Source organism: Ctenopharyngodon idella, chromosome 22, assembly GCF_019924925.1.
Source record: "Ctenopharyngodon idella isolate HZGC_01 chromosome 22, HZGC01, whole genome shotgun sequence".
Classification (NCBI taxonomy): Eukaryota; Metazoa; Chordata; class Actinopteri; order Cypriniformes; family Xenocyprididae; genus Ctenopharyngodon; species Ctenopharyngodon idella.
Window position 1 is genome coordinate 15,048,864 of NC_067241.1, and position 12,396 is coordinate 15,061,259.

Consider the following 12,396-nt stretch of genomic DNA (forward strand, 5'->3'; position numbering starts at 1 on the left):
AAATCAGTTTTCTAAAGAAGATTAGTTTTAAAATCCTTGTTTTACGGCTCCTGAAGAAATGAAGAAAGAAATGTTTTACTGGTTTCTCTGATTTAAACTTCATTCATTTTTATGAATTAGCTCACAAAAGTGAACTGACTCTAATTCGTTGTTAATGGAAGTCTCTGCAAAATTATTTACCAAAAAAAGGCTACCACGGCTACAGGCTTTATTTCATTTTATTATATTTAAAAACAATAATTGCATACAAAAAGCTCACAGGAAAAAGCAAACATTGACTACAACGGTTATTAATATTTCATTGATTCTCTCTTGTTTTTGCTTGTGTTCATAATTTCTTTGTATGACAGCCTGCTGTCGGCACAATTTGGCACGTTTCATTACACATACCACAAATAAAACATATTGGCTATACAATATGCCTACAAAATCTTTAACAAATATTTCATATTAGGATAAAGAGAGATGACCACTATTGACCACTACTGTATTTACAACATCGCTCAAAAATATAAAATAACATCTCTCATTCTTTCTCAGTGATATCGCAGGCCGAGCCACGATGTGTCTGACAGAGACGTTTGTTCCCAAGCGGTCCGGCTCACAGAAGCTTCTAGCAACACTCGACTGTCCTCAGCTCACTCAGGTTCATGGAGTCGCAAACATCTTGGTCAAAGACCACTGAGAGACCTTCACTTCATCTAATGAAGAGCAAACATCTACATTCTCAAGACACTGAGGCTTTGTGTGTTTGTCTTAACCTGCACTATTCAAACATGCTGCTTATCATTGTGGAAGTTGTTTGATAAGATTTTGTAGATTTTTAGAGGGAGTGTGAATAGAAGATCTAACTAATATAACAACTAGAAGCTTATTGTAAAGTGTTACTGTACCAATTGTTGCTTTATGCCTATTTTGTGCTGATTAAAGCGTTTCTTGCTTCCATCTCTGTTGTTTTTTTATACTGAATTAAAAAACAACAAAAACATGAAAACAAGTTATAAAAATAGTACCCATAATGCTGTAGATTAACAGAATACATAAATTTGTATAAAATAATTTTTTATTTTCACTCAGAATACTTCTTTTATGACAATAAATACTCTTGAGTAAATAGTGTTCTGCACATTTTAATGAAATACAGTTGGTATGGAAAGTATGGAAATTTGTTTCCGCCACTGAATAAAATATAAAAAAGGTAATTGCGACTTTTTATCTCGATTCTGACTTTTTTCTCAGAATTGCGAGTTTGCAGTTACAATTGCATTCTGACTTTACTTTATCTTGCAATTTTGACTTTATAATGCAAATTGCAAGTTCATATCTCACAGTTTGTATCTTGCAAATCTGACTTTTTCTCGCATTTCTGACTTTATAACTTGCAATTGAGAGTTTATTTATTGCAATTCTGACTTTATATTGAGTGTTCTCTCATTTTAATTTATACTGAATTAAAAAAACAACAAAAACAAGCTATAAAAATAGTATCCATAATGCTGTAGATTAACAGAATACATAAATAATAGAGTTATAAGAAAAGTATGGAAGCTTGTTTCCACCACTGAATAAAATATAAAGGTAATTGTGACTTTTTATCTCGCAATTCTGACTTTTTAACATGCAATTGCGAGTTATATCACAGTTCTGAAACAAGATGTCAGAATGGCAAGATTTAAACTCGCAATTGCGAGAAAAAAGTAAGAATTGCGAGAAATAGTCAAAACTGCAAGATATAAACTTGCAATTGCATTATAATGTCAGAATTGCGAGATATAAACTTGCAGTTGTGTGAAAATCACAATTTTGACTATTTCTTGCAATTGCGAGTTTATATCACGCAATTCTGACTTTATAATGCATCTGCAGGTTTATATCTAGACATTTTGACTATTTCTCGCAATTGTGAGTTTATAACTCGCAATTGAGAGTTATTTATTGTAATTTTGACTTTATAACTTGTAATTGTGTCAGAAAAGTCAGAATTGTGAGATAAAAAGTCGCAATTATCTTTTAAATTGTTTTATTCTGTGGCAGAAACAAGCTTGCATAGAAAAGAGCTTCATTATGACTTTAAGACAGCCAGCTGTATTATATGTGTCTTTCAGTTGAATCTAATGTCCCGTCGCTCACAATCTGGAAGTTTTGGTTTCCACTCCCCGTCTGGGCCACAGGTGATGAAACTCTGTCCAATAAGTCTTAAACCAGGAGCGCAGGCGATTACCACTGTGTTCCCAAATTTATAGACAGACCTAAATCCCCTCATTCTTGACCCTCGTGGCACATGTGGGTGAGGACAGGCAATGTCTGAAAGGCACAGGAAATAGTCTGTTAATTCATGTTTTCAAATTAAAAGTTTTTGGTAAACAATGAAGAAACATAAACGGGCCACAGAAATATTTCACTAATATGCGTTCAACAAAATGCACAACAAATATAAGCTATTCTCTCCCAAAAAAAGAATCAATTCCCTGAAAGGAGTCTTCAGTAATTCCAGAATAATCACAAAATGCAAATTAATGGCATTTTTAACCACAAGAGGTCAGCAGAAACACTCAATGAGTGAATGCATGATTTATTTTTGATGGTTTCACTAGATTGGACTGGAATGAGGTCTTTTTTTGTTTTTGTGAAACTGTAAAAAAAAAAGAAGCTTATTTTCAATTTAAATAATAAAATTAAAAAATTAGTTAAATAAAGTTAAAATCTACAAAAATTTTTTTTAAAAGAAATGCATACATTTAAAGATATTATTTTATCAACAGACCGATAGAAGATTTGTGGACCAAAAAAAAAAGTAGTGTAATTTTTAGGCTCTGGGTCATTTTGACCCCCCAGAAGATGTGTTTTTCCGTGGGGAGGAGAGGATTGAAGTTTATCTGTACCTTTACACTCAGGAGGCGGGGCGCTCCAGGTGCCCTTCTGTGTGCAGTGTATCTCTCTCGCACCAATCAGAGCACCAGTACGGCAGTGATAGGACACCACGTGACCGAAGGGAACATGGTCATATATGGGGTCAGACATCTCAGCATCCTTGACCTCTGGAGGTGGAGGACAGTGCACAGCTGCAAAACACACAAGTACACACTGTCATCAGTGATGGGAGTCGACTCCAAAAGATTCGAATCCTCAACTATAAATAGCCCTCAATTCAGGGTCAGCTCGAACATAAGAATCAACCCTTGTTGTTGACTTTGTTTGTACAACCCGAAATCTGGAAATGTTGGGACGTTTGTTAAATTTGAATAAAATGAAAACTAAAAAACTTTCAAATCACATGAGCCAATATTTTATTCATCTATTTCCAACTGCTGAAGTTACTGGTCGTCTTTGATGTATTTTTCTCTGTAGGTGAAAGATCTGGACTGCAGGCAGAAGCCATGCTGTTGTAATAGCTGCAGTATGTGGTTTTGCATTGTCCTGCTGAAATACACAAGGCCTTCCCTGAAATAGACGTCGTCTGGAGGGGAGCATATGTTGCTCTAAAACCTTTATATACCTTTCAGTATTCATAGTGCCTTCCAAAACATACAAGCTGCCCATACCGTATGCACCTATCCACCCCCATACTATCAGAGATGCTGGCTTTTGAACTGAACGCTGATAACACGCTGGAAGGTCTCCCTCCTCTTTAGCCCGGAGGACACGGCAACAAGAATGTCAAATTTGGACTCGTCTGACCATAGAACTCTTTTCCACTTTGAAACAGTCCATTTTAAATGAGCATTGGCCCACAGGACACGACGGCGCTTTTGGACCATGTTCACAAATGGCTTCCTTTTTGCATGATAGAGCTTTAGTTGGCATCTGCAGATGGCACGGCGGATTGTGTTTACCGACAGTGGTTTCTAGAAGTATTCCTGGGCCGATTTAGTAATGTCATTCAGGGTGTCTACAGATATGAACAAGTTAAATTTGAGACTTTTTAAGACCTTTTTAATACCACCTTACATGAAATTTAAGACCAAACCTGCGATGCCATTTATTAAATAGAAATATTTTGTAACATTTTTAATGTCTTCACTCTTCACTCACTTTTCAATTTACAGTTTTTCTCAGTCGCTTTGGCACATTTCTCAGATAAAATTCTCAAAACTACTTGTTCAACCACCACATCATCTAGTCACTTGTGCACATCATAAAAGCAGTTTCTCATTCTTTTGAACAAATTGCAAATGCTTTAGTACATTCAGGCAATTGATTATGTACAACTAGTTCATCGCACAAGTCATTAAAAGCAAAATGGCTGACCTAGTTATCACAATGTGTATATACAAGTATATTATCTATACATTTCTATTAGACTTTTGTAAATGTGTCCTGAATTGATGAATTTTGTAGGTGAATCCTGAATTTCACTAATGTATTCAGGGGAATGTAAAGCATTAGATCAACCAATGACCCAACCAGTTCTCTAAAACAGCTTAAAGATGAATGTATTAAAGTATTAATTTTTCTCTTTTTTAAATCTTACCATAAATGTTTGAATTGTATCATTGTTTACACAAAAATGTTAAGCAGCAAAAACTGCATTTTAACATTGATAATAATAAATAGTGAATGTTTCTTGAGCAGCAAATCAGCATTTCTGAAGGATCACGTGACACTGAAACTTCTCTTTGTAAACAACAACAGAATTATAAACGATTCTAATGACTAATGTTGCGTTCCCAAATGCAAACTTAAATGTCACAATCAAAGTAGCATTTACAGTGAATCGAAAATGAAAACAGCAAGCCTGCATCGCGTCAGACTATTATTTATATAATTAGGCCTACATCACAGCCGTTGCGAATTTTATATTAAATTCTCACCACCATTCATAAAAAAGTTACCGGGCGAGTTACACGTTTCAGCGCTGATTCTACTCGCATTTGGCGCGTTGAACCATTTGAACTCTAACTCTTTTATGACACTTACACGTTTTGCCTATCAAGATAATCTTTACAAGTTAACACCACATTTATACATTTTGAAGCATAAATAAAGTGGTCAGATATAAAAAGCTAACAGTAGGCTATAAACGGACTACAGCACACCATGGTCGCGGATCAACGTCACCACCACCAAGCTTCCTCAAACTTTATTTAGAAAACAACTTTATTTAAAAACATGTTTGCTGATTATGATCTGCGCCGTGTATGAATACTTATCCACTTTTTCATGAGAAATGCTGTCCAAATGTCCTGGAAGTAGTCCCTTTTAGCAATTTGTTAGCAACCGCCGTTTTTAAGACACAATAAAGGTTTAAAAAAAAATCACAAGCGTGTTATAACTGGTGTGTTTTATGTCATAGATCAAAAAGTGAAAATATTTAGAGGCTTTGTTAACCACAGATCTTATTTCAGGCGATTTAGCAAAAACCCATTAAAAAAACCCATTGACTTTGGGGCGATGGAACCGGAAGTCCTAAAATGCTAACTCGCTTCCGGGTTTTGCTTACAAAAACACGGGCATCCAATAAAGGTCTTCGGCCTTGTCCCTTACGCAGATTTCTCGAGTTTCTCTGAATCTTCTGATGATGTTATGCACTGTAGATGATGAGATTTGCAAAGCCTTTGCAATTTGAAGTTGAGGAACATTGTTTTTAAAACAATTCCACAATCTTTTTCCACACTCTTTCACAGCTCTGCCCATCTTTACTTCAGAGAGACTTCATCCCTTTTCAACCAATGCTAATCATGTTACAGACCTGATATCAATTAACTTAATTAGTTGCTAGATGTTCTCCCAGCTGAATCTTTTCAAAATTTTTTGCTTTTTCAGCCATTTGTTGCCCCCGTGCCAACTTTTTTGAGACCTGTAGCAGGCATCAAATTTGAAATGAGCTCATTTTGTGCATAAAAGTGTAAAATTTCTCAGTTTAAACATTTGTTATGTTATCTATGTTCTCTTGTGAATAAAATATTGGCTCATGTGATTTGAAAGTCTTTTAATTTTCACTTTATTCAAATTTACGAAACGTCTCAACATTTCTGGAATTCGGGTTGTATCTGAAATAGTCATTTGGTTTGCAATTTTGTTATTTGATGCTTTGAGATTCAGATACCAAGCTAGTAAAAAAATCTCAGAAAACCATCATACGTTCACACGTAGGGATCCTCCCGTCCCAGCCTCCATCTCGGCAGGTCCGCATTTGTGGGCCAACCAGCTCATACCTAATGAGAGCGATCAGAAAAAAGAAATGAATCAAAGATGACGAATGTCTAATGAGATCATGGCTCTGTTCCAAACACTAGTGAGCTGCCTTCATTATTATAAAATAAGGTCTGGAAGAGGGTTGCTTTAATAATTATCTTCCTGTCTCTAAGCTATCATTTTTAACGAAGCTTTTAGAAAAAGTTGTGCTCTCTCAATTGATCCTGTTTTTAAATGCAGTCAAGTTATTAGAACCCTTTCAATCTGGTTTCACTGCCCATCATAGCACAGAGTCTGCCTTGCTAAAAGTGTTCAATTACTTGCAGTTGATGCCGGTAAAAATGCCTTTGATACTGTAGACCATAATGTTCTTGTTCTGTCTATTTAGGCAGTCCACTAGCTTTTGAAGCAGAGCCCTTGTTTTAGAGTCTGAATTTCACGAAACACAAAAAGAAGCATTATAACTGCTACTGTATCTCACCCTTCTTGACAGACAGCTTTAGCTGAATGTCCGAATGACACGCCCGTGTACTCAAAGTGGCCATAGGAAATCTCTCCAGCAGATCCGCATCTTTTCCCTTTTGATATAAACATATTGTTAGATTGTTCCAAAACATCAGGAAAGTCTGAATATGAGAGTGGCAAACACAAATGTATGGTTGCACACACACACACACACACACACACACACACACACACACACACACACACACACACACACACACACACACACAGAGAGACAGCTACTAAGAATCCTTGGATCCTTCAATATAATAAGTGTGAGCAAATGCAGTTAAAGGTCCTATGACATACGTTCACAATGGAGCCTCAGTTTTGTCCACTGGCCACCTTGACAGCGTATGCTGTCACTCCCTCTGGCCCTGCGGTATCCTATACCGCATTTGTAACGAATGCGAGAACCAGATGGGTACTCTTTTAGTGTGGGGGACCCGTTTCTGAGCTCAAAGTTGGGGTGTGATGGAGCTGGACCACATTTACCTGTGAGAAAAACCAAAATGAGTTTAAGCAATGAATCTCGCCTATATTATTCACTGATCTCATCAACAGAAAGAAAGTTGGCCCTTCATGTGACCACAATGTATACTACTGTTTGAAACCGTTTCGACACATTAATGCACCTACCAGTAGCTGAAATCCTTTTAGGCCGACACTCAGGCAAGCCCTGCCATTGGCCGTCTGGTCCACATGTGACCTGTGCTGGGCCAATCAGATCAAAGCCCTCACTGCAGCTGACGCCCACAATGTCTTTGGGTTTGTACAGAAATCTAGATCCATGTATCCTTCCGTTTGCCACAGTAGGTGCTGAACAGTTGATCACTGATAATAAACAAAGGTACAAAACACTCTTACTGCTTTTATTTGTAGTGAAGAACAATTTGCATTTAAATGTATGCATTTAGCAGACATTTTTATCCACAACAGCTTCATTTGACATGCAAAGTTTTAACATTTCTATTTGTTTACCAGCTTGTTTTTATCAGGATAAAATGACTTCAGGCACAACATTCACAATATTAAAGAAGATCATCACATTTCCTTGGATACAATACAATTTTCCCCAAAACATTCAATCATCTGTACTTACTTCGACACTTCGGCTCATTCGGGATCCATTTCTCGTTTGTGTCGCACATGAAATCTCCAGATCCGATGAATCCCTCATTGCAGGTGATGGATAAGGGGTCTCCCGGCACGTAAACAGACTTCAGCTCTTTCACTGTACCATTTTTTCCCAATTCAGGAATGGGACATGTTTTGAGAATAACTAAAACTCTTGAGAACTGACCTTTTGAGATCATCGGCAAATGAAAGAAAAACAAGGATAAAGACTTAAGTGAAGTGAATATTATTTACACAATACATTTAAAGAGGTTAAATCAAATGTTTCTTAATGTTTTAAGATAACAGGACTTGATGTGGACTTGAACACATACAAGAACTTTCAGAGCTCAAAACTCCAAAAAGAGCATTTATTAAAAGAAAGTTGCAAAAACACTTCAGCGCCGTTGCTCATTTCACATGTGAACGGGTGTTTCTTAAAGGAGCAGCGTCAAAAAACAAAAGGACACTGACAACAGCTGACGTTGATATTTTACTGGTTTTACGTCAACCTCAAATTCAACGTCTACCAAATATCTCATGCCAATATCATATTAATGTCAAAGACCAACATTTTAGGTATGGTAACCAAAACCCAACATCTGATAATCGTCATAATGTTAACTTCCACACAATGTTAAATTCTAACATCATTAGACGTTGATATTTTACTGGTTTTAAGTTGTGGTATTACATAACCAAAAGTTTAATATCTCTCAAACATCTCATGGCAACATCATAATAATGTCAAAGATCGACATTTTCAACATCTGCTAAATGTCATAATGTTAACATCCACACAGTGTTAAATGATAAATTAACTGAAAATCAATGTCTGTCCAATGTTGGAAGCTGACATAAATCCAACGTTGGGTTTTGACATCAACCCGATTTACATTTCCAATCAAAATTCAATGTCTGTTTAATGCTGGAGGTTGGCGTCAAGCCAATGGTGGGTTTTGACATCAACATTATTTACATTTTCATTTTCCATTCAATTTTTATTTCCAACCAAACTTCAGTGTCTATCCAATGTTGGAGGTTGACATCAAGCCAACGTTGGGTTTTGACATCAACCTGATTTTCAATCAAAATTCAATGTCTGTCCAATGCTGGAGGATGTTGTCAAGCCAACGGTGGGTTTTAACGTCAACACGATTTTCAATTCCAACCAAAATTCAACGTCTATCTAGTGTTGAAGTTTGGTGTCTGATTTTCATTTCCATTTTCCATTCCATTTTCATTTCCAACCAAACTTCAAAGTCTATCCGATTTTGGAGGGTGACATCAAGCCAATGCTGGGTTTTGACATCAACCTGATTTGCCCAAAATGTAACATCTGTCCAATATTGGAGTCCAACGTTGGGTTTTGACATCAACCCAATTTACATTTCCAATCAAAATTCAACATCTATCTAGTTTTGAAGGTTGGTGTCAAGCCCATGGTGGGTTTTGACATTAACCTGATTTCCATTTCCATTTTCCATTCCATTTTTATTTCCAACCAAACTTCAATGTCTATCCAATTTTGGAGGTTGACATCAAGCCAATGTTGGGTTTTGACATCAACCTAATTTCACCAAAATGTAACTAACATCTGTCCAATGTTTGAATCCAGCATCTTTCTGACGTTCAATTGAGTTAGATGTTTAGAGCAAGAAACCACCTTTAGCGAGCAGCATGCATTCTTCGTATCAATAAATCATTGGAGGAAGTAGGTGTTGAATTTGATTTCAGATTAAGTATTCAAACCAGGGCTGCGTCTGACATCGCATACTCTCTTGAGTAGGTACTTATTTTGAATAAGTAATTAATTCACGACAGCTAAAAAGTACGCTCTCTAAATTACCTTTAGGGCGACACTCAGGCAAGTTCAGCCATTGGCCATCTGGTCCACATGTGACCACTGACGAGCCAATCAGATCAAATCCCTCACTGCAGGTGATGGTTACAGTGTCTTGGACTGTGTACTGTGTCCTTTCTCCAGGTTTAATCCATCTGTTTGCCACAGCAGGTGCTGAACAGATGATCTTTGACACTAAACCAGAAGAAAAAATAACAATTCTTTTTAACAATTTTTTTAAACAAAAAAAGTGGATTGTTCCTTTAATAGATTAAAGGGGATTTACTGCCATACAATCCTCTTACAGCTAATACACTGTAAAGGTCTGTTGAAATGCTACTGCGTCATGCTTTTTCATAGTTCGTGGTTTTAAGAAGATATAATTGCATTTCACGAGTGTGTGGCTGAGTGATAGCTAGAAAGTTTTGAGTGTTATAATTGTAAATCGAAGGGTTTGATGATTTTTACATGACAAAGGGTTAAACTCACCCTCACAGATGGGGTCTGTCCCATTCCAACCATATTCCAGACACATACGGACTCTTTCTCCTCTCAAAACATATCTGCATGAGAAAACAATTACATGACAGAAAAATGACATAAAACATCATGAAAGGGAAACATTATTGGCCTGGTCACTTATTCTACCTGCTCTATTTTTTCTAATATAACCATGTTTTCACATATTCATGGACTTCAGACATAAAGAATGAAAATAAGGTTTCAGTACCCTTTATTACACATAGCAATGGCTTTATCACCAAATGACTGTCCTTCTCGACTGTATTGCCCATTCTCTATTTCACCCAGCGCATTGCACTTCTTCTCTGTGAGAATAAATGAGAAAATATGAAAAGGTTGAGTGCAATGAATAAATAATTGATATTTTAGTGACATAGATAAACAGATCCATCTTACTTTGGCAGTTCATGTTCAAGGGTGTCCAGCTTCCTCCTATACAGTGTGATATTCGACTTCCACCTGACTGCGAATAACCCAGAGAACATTTATAAGCCACTTTGTCCCGGTCATTGAACACTAATTTGTTCAGATATTTGTTGTCCAGCTGCTTGTCCAGATATTTGGTTGGTTCGCCACAATGATGAAGTCTTTGAGAAACTGAAACGGAGAGTTTCAAAGCACAAAAATGATGATAGTGATGAAAAATGTCACATGATTGTCACATGATTAGGTAATGCTGTTTTTGTTAATTATTATGCATGTTGGCTGCCGTACTGAAAAGAACATGTATTCTTGCTACTGAATCACTTAATCATCAATATGTGACCCTGGACGGTCCACAAAACCAGTCATAAGTCACACGGGTATATTTGTAGCAATAGCCAACAATACATTGTATGGGTCAAAATGATCGATTTTTCTTTTATGCCAAAAATCATTACATTAAGTAAAGATCATGTTCCATGAAGATATTTTGTAAATTTCCTACCGTAAATATATCAAAAATTTATTTTTGTGAGTGGATATGCATTGCTAAGGACTTCATTTGGACAACTTTAAAGGCGATTTTCTCAATATTTAGATTTTTTTGCACCCTCAGAATCCAGATTTTCAAATAGTTGTATCTCGGCCAAATATTGTCCTATCCTAACAAACCCATACATCAACGGAAAGCTTATTTATTCAGCTTTCAAATGTTTCAAAAAATTGACCCTTATGACTGGTTTTGTGGTCCATGTTCACATATGATGTAAATATTAATAGATCGATAAATATTCAATAATTCATTTCAAGTGTTTTGAGTGTGAATGTTGTAAAGTAGCAATGACCTGCAACTGGAGGATATTATGCAACGCATGACTCTAGATGCCAGTAAATCTATTTTAAAAGTGTGGTTAAGAAAAAAAATCTCAAAGGTATGCATAAGAAAACACCTCCACCTACTAGACATATAGCCGAAGCATATGTGACCTTATGTTTAACTTTATGTTTATGGTTATGCCTATTCATGAAACTACAGAATCATCAAGTAGCCTTGAAATTTGATGAAACAGTTTATACATGGTTAGCCTAGATTTAAATTAGCTTAGCCAGCTTATTGATCTGACAGGTGTCCATCAAACTTGACAATTAAAGTTGTTAAAATATATTACCGGTAAAATTAATAGCCATCATTTCACACATATTATATGTGAAAAATATATAGTTGTATTAATAAAGTGGCTGGAATAACGGTGCGCCGTGTCAAATATTGAAACGTGGTACGTTAAATGAATACACAGCGTGCCACATCGAGCTCTTGTTGTGCCTAAGGTTACAGCTTTAAAGTTGTTGATTCTAATGAAGCGATCAAGTTTTGTCGTGTAACGTTAGACATTTAATGTAATCTTATATTGAAAAGATACTTACCTACAAAGTGCGCAAACACAAGTATGAGTATATTGCCAAAAACAATCGCCATATTCACGGACATCTGCATACGAAGTGAAGAAGCCTGTCTGAAGCAAAAAAAAAAAATAATGCGTTCAAATTACACACTCACAAAGTGCTTATACGCCCGGTGCGTCACGAAAGCTCAAACCCTCCCCTTATTTCAGTGTAAATCCACATAAACACTTCTACATGCGGTAGTCCTTGTAAAACAACAAAAAACGACTGACTCATTCAAATAATATCAAAATTGAGAAGAATTGTGTGGTTTTTTTTTTAAAGAAAAAGCGTTTCTGAATGGAAGAGAACGCAGGTCGTGCTTTTGACCCTCTATGGCAAACCGTTTTTTACATTTGTCCATTAAAACTAACTAGGCTAGTATCTATTGTTATGCTAGCACCTTTTTT

At 36.3% G+C, this 12,396-nt stretch overlaps 1 protein-coding gene across 1 annotated transcript; it reads right to left on the bottom strand.

Moving 5' to 3' along the window:
• Positions 1–200: 200 nt before the first annotated feature.
• Positions 201–12,163, bottom strand: si:ch73-217n20.1 (CUB and sushi domain-containing protein 1). The gene is made up of 12 exons (XM_051880795.1): positions 11,969–12,163; positions 10,517–10,717; positions 10,329–10,425; positions 10,088–10,161; positions 9,605–9,793; positions 7,742–7,942; positions 7,279–7,473; positions 6,949–7,134; positions 6,617–6,713; positions 6,082–6,155; positions 2,883–3,062; positions 201–2,304 (listed from the first exon to the last, which is right to left on the bottom strand). Exons 1-12 carry the CDS (start codon positions 12,036–12,038, stop codon positions 2,102–2,104), a joined length of 1,767 nt encoding a protein of 588 aa, XP_051736755.1. The 5' UTR covers positions 12,039–12,163; the 3' UTR covers positions 201–2,101.
• Positions 12,164–12,396: the final 233 nt, after the last annotated feature.